Source organism: Drosophila tropicalis, unplaced genomic scaffold (genome assembly GCF_018151085.1).
Source record: "Drosophila tropicalis isolate 14030-0801.00 unplaced genomic scaffold, ASM1815108v1 contig_878, whole genome shotgun sequence".
Taxonomy (NCBI): domain Eukaryota; kingdom Metazoa; phylum Arthropoda; class Insecta; order Diptera; family Drosophilidae; genus Drosophila; species Drosophila tropicalis.
The window spans coordinates 3,842,033-3,861,803 of NW_027173374.1; the positions used below are offsets into that span (position 1 = coordinate 3,842,033).

General features: G+C 38.6%; 4 protein-coding genes across 5 annotated transcripts; 2 read left to right on the top strand and 2 right to left on the bottom strand.

The window, feature by feature from the left end:
• The first annotated feature begins 718 nt into the window (after positions 1 to 718).
• Positions 719 to 2,237, top strand: Fer2 (48 related 2). Of its 2 annotated transcripts, none has more exons than XM_068300971.1 (5): positions 719 to 819; positions 1,114 to 1,292; positions 1,358 to 1,646; positions 1,759 to 1,970; positions 2,039 to 2,237. In XM_068300971.1, the coding sequence occupies exons 1-5, from the start codon at positions 773 to 775 to the stop codon at positions 2,164 to 2,166; spliced, it is 855 nt and encodes a 284-aa protein (XP_068157072.1). In that variant the 5' UTR covers positions 719 to 772; the 3' UTR covers positions 2,167 to 2,237. The 2 variants fall into 2 exon arrangements, with proteins under 2 accessions (XP_068157072.1, XP_068157073.1); XM_068300972.1 differs by having other exon boundaries at positions 1,358 to 1,631.
• A 235-nt stretch (positions 2,238 to 2,472) lies between these two features.
• LOC137584843 (growth hormone-regulated TBC protein 1) lies at positions 2,473 to 5,542 on the bottom strand. Its single transcript, XM_068300418.1, has 4 exons — positions 5,123 to 5,542; positions 4,698 to 5,001; positions 3,743 to 4,377; positions 2,473 to 3,676 (listed from the first exon to the last, which is right to left on the bottom strand). Exons 2-4 carry the CDS (start codon positions 4,724 to 4,726, stop codon positions 3,339 to 3,341), a joined length of 1,002 nt encoding a protein of 333 aa, XP_068156519.1. The 5' UTR covers positions 4,727 to 5,001; positions 5,123 to 5,542; the 3' UTR covers positions 2,473 to 3,338.
• Positions 5,543 to 5,631: 89 nt separating this feature from the next.
• Mic26-27 (MICOS subunit 26/27) lies at positions 5,632 to 6,799 on the top strand. The gene is made up of 2 exons (XM_068300419.1): positions 5,632 to 5,895; positions 5,956 to 6,799. Exons 1-2 carry the CDS (start codon positions 5,747 to 5,749, stop codon positions 6,491 to 6,493), a joined length of 687 nt encoding a protein of 228 aa, XP_068156520.1. The 5' UTR covers positions 5,632 to 5,746; the 3' UTR covers positions 6,494 to 6,799.
• Positions 6,800 to 7,331: 532 nt separating this feature from the next.
• Sb (Stubble) lies at positions 7,332 to 19,450 on the bottom strand. The gene is made up of 11 exons (XM_068300507.1): positions 19,289 to 19,450; positions 12,617 to 12,673; positions 11,502 to 11,904; positions 11,188 to 11,468; positions 10,774 to 10,943; positions 10,366 to 10,685; positions 9,194 to 9,581; positions 8,743 to 8,932; positions 8,373 to 8,670; positions 8,151 to 8,300; positions 7,332 to 7,904 (listed from the first exon to the last, which is right to left on the bottom strand). The coding sequence occupies exons 2-11, from the start codon at positions 12,649 to 12,651 to the stop codon at positions 7,770 to 7,772; spliced, it is 2,370 nt and encodes a 789-aa protein (XP_068156608.1). The 5' UTR covers positions 12,652 to 12,673; positions 19,289 to 19,450; the 3' UTR covers positions 7,332 to 7,769.
• Between the last annotated feature and the right edge of the window lie 321 nt (positions 19,451 to 19,771).

Sequence of the window (19,771 nt, forward strand, 5' to 3'; positions counted from 1 at the left end):
ATGCCGCTATATACGACTCCAATTACTGACAGATATTCCAAAGTTTAGCTTTGCATATGGCTGAAAAGTTATAGCCTCTGCACGAGTTAGGGATGATATGATGTTCCCCCTTTTTTTCTCGCCACTTTCCGCTGTCTGTCTCGTTTACTCTCTTTTTGAATGGGCTTGTCTGTCCCAACTCTCTGTTTATTAAGCTGTCATGGAAAAAAACATGGCGGTCGCATGCTGTGCGAAATATAATGGCAAAATGTCAAAAACAGGTGAAAGCACAAAGCACAAACGGAAAATGAGAGAAGTAACAGTCGGCAAACATGTTCAAACAATGCCCTACACCAAAAAGAATGTTCAAAAAGGCTTGCAGACAGTAGTTTTCTTAAAAGAAACAATCAAATCTGTTCTTAACACTCAGTATCTTAAAGGAAAATCTTTGACAGCTTACCATGAAAATTGTAATAACCATAATTAACTTTAATAAATTGGAGGGCAACATGGACAAGCAAATAAGCCCAATTTTTTCACAGGACGTCCTTCTTGGCAATGGAAAGTCACCCTGTACTTGACAGGCTCCGCCCATTGAGTTTGTGCGTACAGCGAATAGGAATGATTTCAAAGGATGCTACAGGGGTGGGTTGCATCTCTGTGTAGCCTGGTAGTTGTGGTATTTCCAATTGGAACTATAAAAGCCACCGAAATCCCAGGAGATGTGCTCATTAGACATTGAAACTTATTGGACAACGGAAGTGTGTAAAGTGGATAACAAATAGCAAAGAATATGTCCCGAAATCAATTACCAGATTCATCCTCCTCTCCACCTATAAGGTAAGATAAATTAAATTATGGAGCATAAAGTGATAACTACAGTAAATAAAAAAAGTAGTTAAAGTCGTAAAGGAGTCATCGCCTAAAAGTAGGCAACGTGTAAAAAAAAAAAACGAGAATTAAAAAATAAAAAGGAATTCTCTTTATAAAATTGTGAAACGACGTTTTAAAATAAACTGTGACATTTGAACCTAGTATTCCGCTTAAAAATGTATACATAAAGTTGCCGCCGGCAATTGCAATGGATTTACATCAGCTGCCATATCAATTTCAACTCTTCATCCTTTCACATAGCCACTTGCCGTTTCACAACTTTGACGACGATCTCATAAATGATTTACCCTCTTGCATCTATGCGGGTCAACATCAGAACTCTGGGGTAACTGCTGGAAGTGGCAATGGGAATAATGGATTGCGCCTCAACTCGAATAATTTGCGACACATTCAACAGCACTATTTGCAGCATAGTGGAGGTAAGTCCAGGAAAGAAAAAGGATGTCCAAAATGTTAGAACTAAAAATATAAGTTAAATATGCAGAAAATCTACTCGACTCTTCGACCAATTCAATGGCAATGCACAATTCGAATAATACCACGCCCATGATGTGCAATAGCCCCAGTGCCAGCAGCAGCGGAGCAGGCAATCCTGCCGGAGGCAATGGCGTCGGCGGAGCTGGTGGAGTTAGCGGGGTATCTGCTACAGCAGCTAGCACATCCGGAGCAGCTGCAAATGCTGCGTATGGCACAACTGCATCAAACTATAAGATTCAACGACAACAGGCCAGTGTCAGGGAAAGGAAACGCATCCAGAGGTCCGCACCAACTGGGTACACTAAATGGTCTTTTCCATTTTACACATTTGTGATATTAATTCATCGCGTTTGAAAAGATTCCTAATTAGCATTTTTCTTCCATGTGTGTGCCTGTTGCGCTCTGCAGTAGCATAAATTCCGCCTTCGATGAGTTACGTGTCCATGTACCAACATTTCCATATGAGAAGCGTCTAAGCAAAATTGATACTCTACGATTGGCAATTGCCTATATATCCTTACTGAGAGAGGTCCTCCAAACAGATTACGATCCGCTCACATATGTGGAAAAGTGTCTGCGCGGTGAAATCAAAGCAGATCGAGCCAATTGGAATACAAGTGGTACGATCAGTCAAATCAGTTTAAAAATGGTCGTTTCGAAATTAATATATATCTCTTCTATGGTTCAGATCTAACAGCTCGCCTATCATGGATAAACTGGGAGAATCTGGGTGTTCATCCGGGACGGCGAACATTGCTTACTTCATTGGCTTTGTCGTCGGAACCCATGTGCGGAGCACATTGCGGCATGCCCTAAGATATATAAATGGGTAGAAAAACACGTATTAACTCGTATCTAGTCATTGCTGTTAACTGCATAATCTTCCCCCCCCCAAAAAAAACAAAAAAAGAACACAGTCTTCCTGTCATAGTATTAAGTCTTCGTTTAACTTAGTGCATTTTCAATAAAATAAAAATATATCATATGCATCGAATAAAGATTTTAAAAGTATAACAGAAATCATAAACGTCGAAAGCTATTTAGATTTCGATTTAAAATCCAGATGGATGATATGAAAATTCGAATAACCCTTTTGATATAGATTCAACATTAATAAACAGGTTTATGTTTTATTCTATGCAACATAAGTTTCGCATTTGCATTTATTTCAGAAGCACATTTGTTTGTTTTAGTTTAGTTTTTGTTTTTAACACTTACTACATAGTCGATAGTTTTTATTTGTTTTATATTACAACTCAGTGAATCAATTCCTCAAATAATATTACAGGATGTATATATCAGTTTGTAAATAGTATTGAGAGTGAGTATTAATACGCACGAGTATGCAACTACACACATATAATAAATATAATATAACAATTTAAAAGCAATTTGTCGTCTGTTTCAAGTACATAATATTGTTTATCTACTACACACAAAAATTACATACATTGAATACCTTTTAATAGGTATATCAATATATATAGCGTCTTATACTTTACATTACTAAAAATATACATAAATACTTCTTTGATCAACAATGAAATGAATTAAGAACACAAATAGTGGGGGTTGCTTGTTGCTTTGTTTTCTTTTTTTTTTTTTTTTTTTTGTCTGTTGCAATTTATACATATTTATAATTGAATGTGGAAGATGCGATACTTTTGGCTACTGCTACACACAGACATACGAATTTGGTAAAAATTTTGGTTTGGTTTGTTGGGTTCATAACTTTTTGCGATATTTTCCACTAATACTCGAAATGCATTTTGCCGCAATGAGGCAAAAATCTCGATATACATACATATATATATAGATGTTTCTCTATATGCGCACACATAAAATATAGAGACATAAATACTCACACATTTAAACTACATTACTAATAATTGAATTTTTCGATTGCTTTTCCAATTTGTTGGTTTTTTTTTCTTCTTGTTTTTTCTTTTTTGATTTGTTTGATCATTGTTCCTCGTATTTGTTCTTATTTAGGTGGTTGTTTTGTTAAGTGCGGCAAGTTTACGTAAACTTTCGAGCTCGCTGCGTTTCAAACGCAATGCGAACATGGCATTAATAAAGCCATGACAATCGGTAACGATGCTATCCTGGATCATGACATCACGAAAAAGGTTGGCCAATGCGGCAATATCAGTGCATTCCAGGATGGCGTTCTTGTGAGTTACAAACATGGCCAGAGCGGCGCGAAATACAATTTTATAACCCTCGGCGAAAACGCAATCCCATATTCTTAGCACCGTCTCAACGGGCAGAACTTCGGCGAATATGCAAATGAACCATTTAGTTGCAATAACTGCATATGGTAGACCTAGACAAGGTTATTGGGAACATATTTAAATCAAATGTTTTAAAGTTATTTTATTAGTCATCTTACCCATATTCTCCACAACCCGATTGACAGCAGGAACTCGCCTTATAACCAGCTCCTTGAAGACCGCCAAATCTCTCAATAGATTGGCCATATTATGAGAATGATATTGGGGCACAATGTTCTCAACAATATGCTTGAGCAGCCAAAACGATTTCTCCTCATCGTTAGTGACAATTAACAATAACCCGGCTATATAATTGAGACCCTGACAGTAGCCCACGTCACGATTATGATGCGCATAGGCAATCAGTATATTATATAGACTGTCCTTTTTTGTATCGAAATAGATATTGTCGGGAAAAGTACGAGGTAGATCGATTGATATGGAATCGCTTATTTCCTTATTAAATTGCTCCAACTCTAATAAACTTCTATATAAATTTGGATTAAGCTGCTGTGCAGCAGCAGCTCCGGATATTTTCATCCATACATCGGGACGGTAGGGTCCAGGTATACCCTTGCGTATGTAACGCTTTAACTTAGCATCAATATTACTGAGATCAAAATCCTTTTGTTGTAATATAGCCTCCCATTTCATGCGACGACGTGTCAATGTCTTCAAGTAACCATCCATAAATTTCGAATAAGCCTTATAATCGAAATTATCTCCCCGCTTGAAGCCATACTCGTCGACATCACTACAGAGAACGGGATTAGAAAACATTAATTAAAGCTATAATAATAAAATTGTGTAATCAATTAACACTGGTCTAAAAATCTAATTCATAGATCATTTTAAGGCTGTGATTGAGTTTTAAAAAATTTAAACTAAAAATCAGAAGAAGTGGAATAGAAGTGGTTTCAATTGACTGCCATTATAAATTGGTGTACAATTTTATTATACATGTGTATACTGATGTCAGTCTGTCAGGGTCAATGGCCTCGCAAAGCAATCATTTTATTTTAACCACATTTGTTCCATTTTGGTTGTTGTCTTTATTTTTATAGTTTGACTCACCTAAACTTTGAACTTGCGGTCGCATCCATATGAATTTCTATGACTAGAGTTTATTATTGCTCACTTTATTATTTGTGGTTTTGGACCAGGGAAGGTTTTGACTCTTGGTTCTTTCTTGGCTTAAACGACGACGAAGACGGAGACGATGACGATGAATATATTGTCAGTGGCTTGTATTGTTTGGCTTTCCTGTTGCTATTGTTGTTGTTGTTGTTGTTGTCGAAATCATGGCCCAAAAATTATTAATATTGTGCTCACGTTTTGTCGTCGGTGCAACTTGCGCCCAACTGCAATTGGGCCTTAACTGAAAATTAAATTAAACGTCAATAAAGAATGCTTGGGCTGCCTACCACTTGCCTGGTCTGGCCTGACTTGGCCTCTTCATTTATTTATAAATCACATTTGCCTTGTTAGTGCCACTTTACCTGCTTACTTTGGCTGCCTGCTGCTCACACTGTTCTTCGTCCTTGACAAGTGGCCCTGTTATGTGTGGCCCACCCACTCGTCCACTCGTTGTTGCTGCTCCTCAATGGTTCGTGTTGTTGTTGTTGTCGTTGTGGGCGTTTTAGCGCGCCTCCTCAGCACGAGCACTGATAACATTTACACGGATAGATATAGATATAGGTATACAAATGTGGGTGGCTATGGCCTCAGGTGTGCGCTTTGCAGAATCTCATATAATCGTTTCTATAACACATGTGAGCCGCTTATTCACGGCAGACGTGAATGTTTCTTTTAACGTTTAAAATATACTATGGTCAAACAACAGCCTCCGAATTAATACAAACAAATTATGAAATTTAAAACTTAAAATGAGTTCTGTTTTCCCCTCTTTCTGGGTTTTTTCTTCTGGTATTTTGTTTTTGGTATTTTTACCTTGTGGTATTTTTTTGACTAGTTCATTCATAACAGCATCATTTGCGAGCACTGTCAAATCATAATAGATTTAACATTTGTGTGTGGAGCAACTTATGCAATTAAGTTAATTTAGAAAACAAAATTCCGGGTGTACACAGACACACACTCACACACCAAATAATACACTCGAAATGCTGCGTACAACGTCTTTGGGATTGGTGGCAGCCGTTGGCGTGGGTGTGAAATCCCAGGAGAAACCAGCTCCACAGGTACAAACACAAAATCCACTCCTTTGCCGGCCCAGTGATTTGCCCATCTATGGATCCCTGCGTGAAGCTAGGTGAGATCAGATTAAGTCTAGCACTTTAACTTCAGCAGCTAATATCTGTGCTTTCCACAGTCCCAAGTCAGAGCGACACACCCCCAAGGATTCAGCCCTGCACCAGAATCTGGAGGGCGGAGTGCGATATGTACGACAGGAATTGCAAACTGGTTACAAAGCTGTTGCCGATCAAGCCAGTGTTATTGGCGATTATGTGGATACTGCCAAGGCACACACACAGCGAACGATTGACGTTCTAAATGAGCCACAGAATTCGCTGCATCGAAGTGGTGCTATTGTTGTGGGCGGTTTGGCGGGTTTCATCTTTGCTGCTCGCGGTGGATTCATTAAGAAGGTAGTCTACACAGGCATTGGCGCTGGAGCCGTCGCCTCACTCTGCTATCCCCGGCAGGCAGAGGAGAATGCCCGTGTTGTTCTCTACGAGGGTCGCAAGATATTCGCTGTGGCCTACAATTTTATTAAGGGCGTCAAGCCCGGCGAGGAAGTTCCCATGGAGACCATCAATAAATTTCCTACCTCGGTGGAAGATTTAAAATATTTGGCCCTGGACCTGGTCGACGAGGCCAAAGCTGTGCTATTCCCCAAGAAGAATTAGTCAAACGATTCAATACGTCGACGGAGCAATGAAAGAACCGAACCGGCCGTGATATGTGCTAACAATTTAAGTTAAATCCTTTGGTTTGTGTCTTCGATTATTTTTTTTTTTTTTGATTTGTCGAGGTCATTATTTACAACTTTTTATGCAATACCTTCTACATATATTTAGATCTTTTGAAATCTGTACTATATATTCGCAAAGGCTTTAAATATCTCTAGCGGTTCCAATTTTTCTTCAAGTTTTTTGTCTTTCCTGCTGCGAGAAATAAACGTGGTGCGTCGCGTCGCGTTCCAAAAAGTGAAATTTCAATTTATCTTCATGTCTTCATTGTGATGTGATGTGGTGTGGGACGCGAGAATCTGCGAATATGCCATTATTTGGTGGGGATCCGAGTGGATCTTGAGTGATTAATTGTTCAACTACCTGGGCGAGTGTCAAATGTCATTGAAGCTCGTTGAAAAGTGAAATTTTTCGCTTGGGAACGCTTGAAAGTGGCAAAAACAAAACACAAACTGAAGACGACTGACAACCCACGTGCAAATCGGCTGTGATTGTGCCCAATCATTCAAACGGGGAGCCTCCTCGAGGGCAAAACATGGCAATAGTTGAAAACCTATTAATGAATAGATTTTTCTATACATGCGTGCCAGTTAAAGTTTGGATAGATCAATCAAAAATGCATTATCATCAACGTTTTACTATACAGAATAATTTCAATAAATTTTTATTTTCATCGTCTAATTATATAAACTTGTTCTTTGGGCAAGATACAATACCTACATCATTATCTTTAGCTGGATCATCATGATGTTTGCATGCAAATTGTTAATTTTTTTGTTTTATAAATATATAGGTTTTTGTTTAGTTAATGAATTTAAATTAAATATTACTAGACTAACATACCAACAACGTTTATGGAAAATTATAATGACTTTTTCAGTTTATGATTCGGCTATGTACAAATATTTTCAATGTCATTAGTATATATATCAAAATATCAAGGGTCTAACTTTACTAAGGGAAACATTTTCGCTAGACTAAACGTAATGGGATTTTGACTGTGTGTGTGTATGTATGTGGGTGTGTTTGTGTATGTAGGTGTGGGTGTGTGGCAATGTCAATTATTAAAATTGAAGCTAACTAAGCTTAACATTCATTTAAGATAAATCACACAAACTTAAAGATACAACTTGATAAATTAAAACAATAACAAAAATTTCAGGAATTTTGCTCTCTCTCTCTCTTTCTGTCTATCTTTTCTTTACGCCAATTATCATCTGACATGCTCCAATATCCAGGGTACAAATTTGGATATACGTGTACAAACACCTGGCAGATTCGCCTCGGCACAGCCAATGCCCCAAGAAATGATGCCAGCAAGAAAGAAGCGGCCATCCTGCGATTTAGCCTGAAAAGAAAGCAAGGGAATGGAAAGTTTTACAAAGGAAAAAATAATCAAATGTTAGATCCCTAAAGAAATCCTGTACATTTGTTAGGAAGAACATATCAACAGAATATCCATTTTAATAGATATTCAAAAATGTATTGTCCGTTAAAAAAATGTTGAGCTCTTTGTAGAACTCCTTTAAAAATAATCTACAACATTCTTTGATCAACCTGTCCAAAGAGAAGGGAATCAAATGAAAGTTCTTACTTGTAGCGGTCCACCTGAATCGCCTTGACAAGAATCCTGGCCGCCTGTCTCATATCCTGCACATAAAAAGATATCTGGGATAAATTCCTGGCGACCTGCGCGCAGGAACATCGATTTGCAATTGTCATTGCTCACAATGGGCACTGAAACCTAGTGCAACAAAAAGGGAAAGAAAATGTTAGATGCATTTTGACTTCCTTGAAAGTCTTTTCATTTACTTACCTCCTGCAGAACTGAAGGCAAGGTTCCCCCCTCGCTTAGGCGACCCCAACCCGTAACAGTGGCATTCATTCCAATCAAGAGGCTCTCCGTCTCTGGCAAACAAATGGGACTGACATGCGGAGCAAATTCCAATGGTTGCTCCAATTTAACCAATGCCAAATCATATTCATATGTGAAGAAATTGTATTTCGGATGCACCACCTTTTTGGCCACGCCACGTTCAATATAAGGCAACTGCTCCTGAACATGGCTAAAATCATATTCGCCCACACGGATGCGTATCTGTGTGATGAGCAGACTGAAAAAGCGGAAAGAAGACCAACATTGTTGAGGAAAAAGAATCACTACTACAACTTCTATTCACACTCACTCGTCCACACAGTGCCCAGCTGTGGCTATCCAATTCTCGTTGATCAAAGCGCCACCGCAACGATGGGTGCTGGAAAAGCCAAAGAACGAGGTGCGACGCACCGACACCTGCCATGGCCAGCGACCGAAGGCAGCACTTTTGCCGCCCACAATGCGGGTCTCTGGACGTGCCAGCATTGGCACACCGCATTCTAAACCAAAAAAATGCAACAAAACAATAACAAATTGGAGTATCAAGTGGATGGGGAAAGGTAGAAGGCATGGGTGTAGCCGCCAAAAGGGTAAGAATAAAGTTTAAGAGTTCAGATATTAAGAAAGAAAAAAAAATGAAATTATAGTAAAATTAAGATTAACTTTTTGGTCATTAAATTAGTGTCTCTTATTAATCTCTGTCCCTGAGCATAAAAGGTGGGCGTGGCTCGATTTCTCTCTGACTCTCTCTCTTAACTTACCGCTACGTGCCGCCGAAATGGTTTTCACATTGCCCAATGCTGAATCGCCGTCATCGTGGTTGTGTGTAGATGAGTCCGTTATCTCATTGGTTTCTATGTGGCCCGATGTGGCCAGGATGGGACGTCGCGTGGGCTGGCTAGGTTTTTGGCTGCTGCTGCTGCTGTTGATGATACTGCTGCTGGGATGACTTGGCCTGGACGTGGTGGGTGTCTTGGTTGATGTTGCTGTTGTTGTTGAGCTTGTGGTGGGCCGCTGATAGGGCTTTGTTGGTTTACCCGTTGTTGTAGTTGTTGTGGTCGCTTTTGTCGTTGTTGTTGTCGCTTTCGTTGTGGTCGAAACAGTCGTAGACGGAGACGAGGATGTTGCTAATGATGTGCCCGGCGACAGCTGCAAAAGGTAGCCAGAAGTGAGCAAACATTATGCTAATATCATCCAAAGAAGCCTCGGAAAAAATATATACCCATACACATATACATATTTAGCATGCAAAGAATCAATTTTTCATTCTGCCGCTAAATCGTCTTTACCTCTCGTTTGCCTTTGCATCGTCGCGAAGGTTGAATGGAGGCTCCAAAAAAAAGGGAAAATCTAAATTATCATGACGAATAGGCTACACCCTTTCTAGTCAAGATTGAATCTGAAGAAAAACTTTATTCTATCCTAAGTGGTCAGAATTTAAGATCACTTTTAAAAAATGTTTTCGTTAGTTTCATATTATAAAACTTCTGCTAAGATTTTATAATTTTGGGATTATAAAAATCTAAAAAACTTTCCTGACATCCTGACAGAATGTTTTTTTCGTTTGATTTATTTATTCCTTGCACTTTTTATTGTTTATCTTCTGACCTGCTTCAAATACCCTTCCCTACACAAAGACCTACACACGCACACACCGTGGAGGACAATGTAATGTGGCCAGCCCAGCGCCAAGGCGAAATCTTACATCAGCTTGGGCTTTGGCTTTTCTGCAAACAATAAAATGTCCCCCAAGGCTGTGGCCCGGCCATTATATCCATGTTCATGGAGTAAATGACCTCGTAGCTCGTTTGTTTCGCTTTCGACATCAATGCATCACCCAAAGAGATATATTTTGGAGAACGGAGTGCAGATGCGGGGGGATAGAGAATAGGGAAAAAGGACAGAGGCGAAGATGGCTCGCGTATTTACATACCTGCGGTCTGGTGGGGTTTGTCTGCCCTGACAGAGTCATCGTTGTGGTTGTTCTCCTTGTTGTTGTTGTTGGTTGTGATGTTGTTGTTGTGGATGTTGTTGGTTTCGTTGTAGTTGGCGGTGGACGCTCATAGACAATCGGCTTCTTTGTGGGTTTTGCCGGCTTGGAGGGACGACCCGGCATTGGCAAATTGACGATACCAGGCTTGGTCCAGGCGGTGGGTCGAGGTTTTGTAATAAAGCTCGGCTCGGTGGTCATGTGCCAGTGATTTTGTTGTTGTTGCTGCTGCTGCTGTTGCGTTGATGTATGCCAAATACTATCTGTTGTTTTTTTTTTTTTTTGTGTATTGTAAGTTATCATAACAATGCCCAATCTAAGTATATATATAATCTTTTGAGGAATACTCACTGGATATAGATGAACCAGCCTGGCTGGCCGCTGTCTGCAGATCCGGCGCCGATGTTGGCTTGGTATGCGGTGGTGGATGTGGCCTGGATAACGTGCCCTGATGATGCGGACCCGAAGGACGAATTACCAAAGTTCCAGCGCCATGAGGTCGCTCAATTGTGGTCATGCCGCTAAATAAGTACAAGGGTTAGTGGTTTGTTCGTTGTAAACTTTATATATTTAATATTTATAAAGTGATGAACATTCAAAATCCTTTGAATTCATTTCAGAAGTCAAAAAGTAATTTCTGATACTAGATCTAGTTGTAACTAATGCGATTTAGAACGTGTACTTCTTAATTTAATTAACTTAACTTTCACGTTCACTTTATATGTCTTACACTTTTCTCTTTCTCTTTATCGTTTGTATGCTTACCTAATCATTGGCTTGTGAGGCTGATGCGGTGGCCTCGGCCTTAAGGTCAGCGGCTTTGTGGGTCTTGTATAGGAGAAGGCTGTCTGGGGTAACACAATGTTGTCCGTGTAATTGTGGGCACAGCACGAACCAAACATAAAGGAGTCCACACACATGCCAATATGTTGGCCCTCTGACTTGATGCACTCCCACACGAACATGCAGGTGCCTTCGACACGGCCGAAGGAGCATGGCTTCGGATGGAATTTAAAATTCTGACTCCGCTGGAGTAGTTGTTGTCGCTGTAGATCAGCCAAATTGGCGGCATTGGACACAGGTGTATAGTAGCCATCTAATCGATGTGGACTTCGATAGAAGTTAACCAGCGATTGATCATCCTGATAATGCTCCTGCTCTTGCTCCTGCTGCTGATGCTGTCCCTGATCTGTATATATTGACTCGTATATGCTACTATCCTCTGTTTCAGATGGGGGCGTAATCAGCGCCAATGTCATCGGGGCCAGGCAATTGACTAAGATTAAGGCTACTAATACTTCTACTATTTGGTATGGACAGCAATGTCTCCTTGCTATGGTTGTTCTTCTTGCTCTCGTTGTAGTTGTTGTGCTTGCTGTTGTTGTGTTTGTTGTTATTGCTTTTTTATTGACTAGCCAATGCCGTTGGGGCCACATTTTCGCTAGAACTGGAACTGGATGTGCTGCAGTTCTTCTGGAAAATCTGTAGACAATTTTGTGTGCATTAGACATTGTTAACCTGCCGGAACCCATCAGGCATTGCCATGTTGTATCCCTAACCCACCCCACCCCACATATTGAACGCCCTTTTCCCCCTTTCGTTACCCTACTAATTAAGTGCACTTGTCGCAAGGTAAGAGACACAGCAACTATAAAAAAAAACTGCAATAAAATATAAAAAAACGAACACGTCTCAGCGATTTCTACTCGTTATGATTGCCGAGTGTTGTTGCATTTTTTTTCTTATTATTATTTTTTAATTTTTTTTCTGCCACTGCACCAAGAGCAACAGAAGCAGCAGCAACAGCAGCCAGTGACTGGTTTAATTACAACTTTTCACTTTTGCTTCATAATCAGTTTTTTGTTTTTGTTTGTTTCTTTCCGAAACCAAATATGAAAAAAAAATTTATTGTGATCGCACGAATATGTTTTATAGACGACACACGACATATGCTACAATTAATTATCTCTTGCCCCAGGTAAGAGTTGCAAGGTGCACCACACCAACCCAAGCTCATCAAAGCGGAATCATTTTCTCAAAATGAAAACAAAAAATTTAATTAAACTTTACTCAATTCCCGCACGCCAAATTAGATGTTTAGACCAAATGAAAACCCGAACCATGATTGTAACTTAAACTGGGTAAACCTGCGATGGGTCTCCGTTTGCCGTTTGCCCACCTGTTGACAACTTACCTGGGTCTGTGTCTGATTAAAGTTGCTTGCTTCATCGGTAACGTGCCAGGCGCATGTCTGCAAAAGAAATAAAAATCATAATACTTAGTTAATAAGTATTAACAGAGGAAGTAGAAAAAGAAGAAGCAGAAGAGGACGGCGATGTAGAAGCAACAACAGCGAATAGGTTGTTAGGTTTCTTCTTTTTGTTTTTTTCCTTTGCTCGAGAATGTTGAGTGGAATGTGCTTGACTATAATTAGTGGATAACTATAGGTACATCATACAAGTGAGTGGTCATGCATGTGCCTATGGTGCTGTTGAGGTTGGTGCTGGAATGGGCCCACCCACCAAATAGCCCAACAACAGTGAGCCAGACTTACTCAATTGCCTGTCTTAGTCCAATAAAGATTGCGGTATTAGTTTAAGCCAAGATGAGATCGTCATCATCATCATCATCATTATTAGCTCAGACGATAAGGAAAAGAGCTTATTTAACTTCCTACATACCCACCTATTCATATGGATAGCATGTGGCGACAGTTAATCAATTGGCTTCTTGGAAATAATTTCAGTGGATAAGCTAGACAGTTAACATTAAATTACTTAAAGGTATGCCCCCCTCCATATAAATTAACGCTTAAATATTTGTTCTAAAGCTGACCATAAAAAATAGTACCCCAACTTGTTCCTACAAACATGCTTTCATATAAACTGATGCTTCTGAGTTACACTATAAATAAATATATAAAACTAGCCGTTGGTAAAAACAAACAGTAAACTATGACCTACAAATTGCCAATAATAGTAGATTAAAAAAAAAACAATAGCAATATCACCGTTCTAAAAGTAGCGAAGCCGAAGTTAAAATACTCTTACAAATTAAGCCACAATCAAAGCTTGTTCCCCCACACGCGATCCTAGATTGATTTTCAAAACTTTTGAATGTAAAACCTTCGAAACTCTTTCCCTTTCAAAAATCTATCCCAAAGAGAGTTGGTAATTTCCATTTCAGGAAACAGGTGCAAACTTTTTTAAATTTTAAATTAATTTTAATATTTAACAGTTTGTAGTTTTGAAAATTTTGTTAACTGCGATATAAACTGTTTAAGTTTTGGTGGTTTTATTTTTGTTTTAACACACTTGTTCTCTTTTTAAAGTTTGGGGCACATCAGTAACTAGTAACAAGAAAAGATGATGTTCATCATGTTAATTGAAATTGAATATCAGCCATAAGACCTCATTTTGAGTTTTTCATTTAGGCATCATCATTTTTTTATTATTAACATCATCGACGTCGTTTTCTATAGGCCTCGCGAATCGATTTATCAGTTGGGGTACTTCGAGCTTCCGATTCCATTGAGAGAAAAAGGCAAACGTAACTCTTAATAACTTTATTGGAAATTTGGGTCTGAAGTGGCATGCTGGCGCGATGATGGACAACCAGGGAGGAATGGTGGAGGGCTATCGAATGGAGAAGCGGCGGTGGGGATGGTCAGACACACGCCATTGAGCGCCTAAACCGTTGGAAATCGATTTCGTTACGTTTTCATTTCCTCAATGAAGCAGCATAAAAGCTTTTGTTTCTTCTTCGATTTGGAATTTTTTGCCAGAGTTGGACAAAAAAAACATGGCCAAAAGGTAATTACCACGTTTAAACGACCCAAAACAGAAGCAGCTGAAGAATAGAAAAACAAAAACGAAACAAAATGTAGAAATAGAGCCACAGCAGCAATCTTTTGTGCTAATGACTATGTTTAGAGGTTGAAAACGTAACAAAGACGAGTAGCAATCGACTGACAAACACAGTCAGTCAGTCAGTTAGCCAGCCAGCCGGCCAGACAGACAGCCAGACATGGCCCAAAGCAAAAGGCCAAATAATTTTCTAGTAGCTATTAGAAAAATTCACCCCAAACAACTTTGTGGCATGCTACGTGCTCGAGTCTGAGTCTTAGTCTCAGTTTCAATCCGAGGTAGCAACAGCAGCAGCAAACATAGCCGCATCTTGGCTAGTTGAAGAGAGTAATTGTAATAACAATTGCGCAATTTGCGTCAGTCACTTGACTCCCCCCTGGCATTGGTCGTTCTCTCGCCCATTTTGCCACATCACTCCCCGCCCTTGTGGCATCATGCTGAGAGATTGGCGTGTGGTAAAGTGCGGAAAAGTCGCAGACCGTTTATGTAGTTAACCCGATAGGCGTTTTGTCAATCGGCAGTCGATCGACAGGCGATGCGGCACAGATGACAGGCCGCCCAGGCTAATGAAAAAGATAAACAACTGGAACAAGAACATCAGACGCAGCAGCATTGCTGGTTATGGACATGGTATCTCTCTCTCTACTACCCAGTTGTCGGCTTCTTTTGAGACCCACATACTATCCTCATGCCACCTACCACCCCACTCTCCTCTCTATCTCTCACTCTGACTCCCCCCTCCTAGTTATAATCACTGCGCGTAACGCAAACACAATTTTTGAGTGGCCTGTCCATGTGAAACACATTGCCCGAGGCGGCATTTCAGCTTGGCGATGACTATAACTACCTACATATGTACGTAAGTATGTATGTATGTAGGTACTAGGTACACTCAGTTGATATATATCTTGGTTGGGTTAACAGTAAGTGGGAAAAGTCATTGCACCATCTTCATCAAACCATCAAACCGAAGTTATCAATGTGAAAATCTCGAGAGAGAGAGAAAAAAAGAAAGAAAAATTAAATGAAAGAATGATACTGAGAAGCGGAAGTAATGCAATAGAAAAAAACACTTAAGATCGTACAAAACTGATAAGAGTTTAGAATGCTTAATGATATTATATAAATTACTCAATTACAATGTAGAAGTAATGTTATAATTAAGCGATACTAAATAAAAGGCGACGTTAAACAAATGAAGAAATTTAGAAAACATTCTTTGCATTCAGAGCATTTAAAAAGTATGGAGAAACGCTCTTATTATTTATGTGTTTAAAAAGAAATTTGGATTCTCTGCACCTGTTGCATAACTTTTAGCTCACACTATTAGTAAGCATATCACGCCTGGTGGCGCCTGATTTTATGTGATTGAAAACTGTTTTGAACGCAATACATTAATAAATTATGCGCCAACATAAACAGCTATTACGCATACGCAATGTCGTACCGTAGACAGCCCATAGGCTAAATAATATGAAAATCTAAAATTTAAAAGAAAAACAACATGTTTTTCCAGCTGTTAAGTGTTTAACCAGTGCCTGGTCTACAAAAATAATACATAAATCACTTTTAGTCGCTCCACTGTGGCCTCTGGTTTATTAACCTTGCTCGGTAAGAGAGGTGGCCGTTGGGGCCACAACTAGCACAGGTTGTCCGACTTTTGCTTTGGTTTCAATCTCCACTCTAGTCTCTTATACACTCATTGATTTTGTGCACTGCACTGCACCGCACTTGCCCCTGGACTGACCATAGCTTGAAAAGGGCCCCCAGTTGTTAAGTTGTTGTATTTATTATTGTTTTGGGCTATTCAATAGACAACCGCAGCCTAAGCAAACCAAACCAAACCCAACGCAGGGCAACGTAACGCAACGTAACTCAACCCAACCCAACCCAAAATCGAACCAAACCTATTGCCTTGTTTTCCCATTGTCCAAATATTTACTTTTGTCTAGATGTCTATGCCTCAGCATGACGTTGCAGCTTTTATGGTCGTGTTCTTATAATTTATTTTTTCTTCTTTTAAAAATGCATTATAATTAATATGGATTTTCAAGTTTGTTGGTTTTTCTCTAGGTCCACCTTTACCTTTACCTCCTCTTCCAGTCTCTCGATTCTATGTTCAATTCATTTATTGGCTTAGCAGGTTGGTTATTGATGGCCATCCATTCTAAATAGCTTCATTTTTATTCGTTACGATAACGGTTCGGATCTCTGATTGTGTCTGATAGTCAATTCATTCAATTCAATTCAATTCAATAGAGTGAAAATTAAAGTTCATGAGTCGATCATGCGGAAGTTGCCAACACGTGCGAGTGCACGAAACAAAAAAGCATATAAATAGGAAAAAAACAATCACAATTTACCATAAAATGGCCATCGACTTTTGGTAACTGTAACAGTTAGCCAGATCTTACGTGCCGTCCCAAATCGTGAAGCAATCACTTTTCATTATTGAACAAAAAAAAAAATTGAAGAAAAAAGAGTTTATTTTAAAGACATTTAAGTAGACCGACTTTAAAGTACCCTAATGGATGTGCTAACCCGTATAGCTTCAATAATTCTAACTTGTTTAGTTTTAGTTAATTCGCACCTATATTTTGGTAGAATAAATGACATTTAAGACTTTAGATCAAGGAAAAAGACATTTAACAAACTTTTCGTTGACGGACACTTACAAAATATACCTCTTTGCGTAATAGATAAAGGGTATATATACCGCTTGAAGCAACAAACCAGTACAACAATGAGGCCCAAGCAATGAGTGTGACAATTTGACAGATTGAAAGTGAAAATCTTCATGCGGACATACATACAACAGAAAAATGAATGTGTTTGAAGGGACAGGCCTCTTATCGTTGTTAATTTGCATGAAATGCACGTCCAGTTGAAGCGTTCATGCCACCGGCAATATCTGCCGCTGCTCATGTTGCTGCTGATGTCTACCCAGTGGGTCAATCAGCATTCACTTGTCTCTCACATTTTCGAAACAGAGCGGCAGTCGTCAATTGTGGCCTAGAGCTAGAAGATGAGCAGCAAAACTGATAGTTAACATCTCATCGGGCGATCTCTTTCTTTATATGTATGTATGTGTGTAAATATATAAGCATACAATCCATACAATTATTAAACTAGTTTCATGAAATGGGTATTTAGTTTATGTCACAAGTGTTAATAGTCATAATGACCGTAATAGTTAGAGTCACCGACTAAAACAGACACTAACTTAATTAATGCAAAATAATTACATGTCTAGCGACTCTTTGCTAAATGCTTTTTCTCCCCCTTCATCTCTTTTTACAATCATAAAGATGCTGAGAAGTGAAGAGTAGACTCCCATTCATTCAGTCAGGAGATTCATTCAAGACATCTCATTCGAAGTAAAGATAGCTGTCATAATAATTATAATTTTAATTACTATGAATGTGACAATGGTTGACAATTGCAAAAATAAAGAGAAGCAATTTAATAAATTTATAAAGAGAACTATCTATTTTAAAGAGTAGATAAACCTTTTCCTTAAGTTGATATACATACTTTTTTAATCACTTTTAATAAGTGCATATAGAATTATTTTATTACCAAAAAAAATCTTTAAAAACAAGCAATTTATGTACAAATCTTGCATATTTTCTTGGCACAATTCTCTTTCACATCGCATAGCGTTTTACGTCTCAATAAATACTCTCTTTGAAAGGATACTAAAAGGTTCGTTATTTGAAATACTCTATGCCTTGTAATTTTAGCTTGCTAAATTTGTTCTAATTGGCAATCAATTAGCTTCTAAAGGCTATTGCACCCTACTTGTATAACCACACATAGACAAGGTCTCTTCAAACGTTATTTTTGTATTGTTATGTTATGAAAATTTCCCAATTTCCTTGAGGCATTTAAATAATTTTGCGCCTCCAGTTACTTATGCCAAACTAATTTTTTACAAATGGAATAATTGGAAGTGATGTGGACTCGAAGAAGGAGGGGAAGCTTTAAAATTATATAACCAACTGAATACAGTTGTTATTGTGTGTGTGTGTGTTGGTCACAGTTTGGTGACTATTTGTCAAGATTTTTGTAAAACGGCAACCAAAAGTAAGAGGACAAATTTCATTTCACGCGCAAGTGAATTGTAGTTTATGAAGGCACTAGAAGCAGCCACAATTTGATGGCGGAGGAATTGCCGAGGGAGTGGAATGAGTTACGGGAGCCAGTAGATTGCAACAATTATTCTGCTCGATGACTTTCGCTAATAAAAAACACGACACATAGCCGCAACAAGTGACAGAGGAGAAGACAACCGGCAATCGGAAGATGGCAAATAGCAAATGATGGGGAGGGAGTCTCTCGTCTTGTCTCGTCTCAAGCTTCAAGTTTTATAATACTCATAGATAATCGCATGCAATTTGCCAGGTTAAATTTATGGTTATATGTAGATGCGTCTATATATGAGAATATGTGTGTGTGTGTGTGTGTGCGGCTGTGTGTGAAATGGTTTATAAACAAGAAAATGTTGATTGCAAAAGCATTTTGCAATTTTCAAAACCATTAACTAATAAAATTGAACATTCTTTATGATCAAATAAATTACGTTTAGAAGGTGTCAACTTTTTTATCATTGTTGTTATTGTTGATCAAATTAGTTGCCTAATATGCCAGCTATCAATTAGTTAGAGAAGTTACTTAGATCTATCTGTGTTAACGTTAGATCAACTAACGGATGCTGGATACCCAATAATTAAGATACGAACGAAAAGACAAAACAAAATAAATGAAGATAATTAAGAGATTTACTTATGTAAAATACCGTATTAAGTATATTATAGAATATTATGTTGGCAATCACATTAAGAGATTCTGGCATAAGAATAAGAGAGATCACCGATTACATATAGAAATGTTCGATCTACAATATCTATGTGTGTAGAAATGATGGTGATAAAATAGGGGCTAGGGGGGTGATAGAGGAGACAAAGTGAAAGCGTTTCGAATTCTAAGTATCAACTTACTAGACTTTCAGTTCTTGATTCTGATATTGAAGCATTCGGCGGTTCGTTGAACAGGTAAAGTCTCTCTTTCTTTTTTTTTCTCTCGGTTTTCCTTTTTTTTTTCTTGTTTGTTTGTTTCTTGTTGTTGTTTTTCACTGTTTCAGAACCGTTGGATGGCTCGATCAAATATGATTTTGGTATTCGCTTAATGCCATTTTGGGCATTTAGAGTGAACTGGTTAATTAATTATCTTCACGTTGATGCACTTTTCTTCAATTCATTTTTAATGGTCAGTAAAACGCATTTATACTGACATACTCTCTTTAACACACTTACACAAATACAAACGCCCAGACATTTATATACACACACACATACGCACACACAAGTATTAAAATATAATGGCAATTTTCTTTTCTTCTGAAATATTTAACTTTAATTGATTTTAATGAGTTTCTTTTTATGAAAATTTTTTCTTTTTGAAGCAATAAGATGCACGCCACC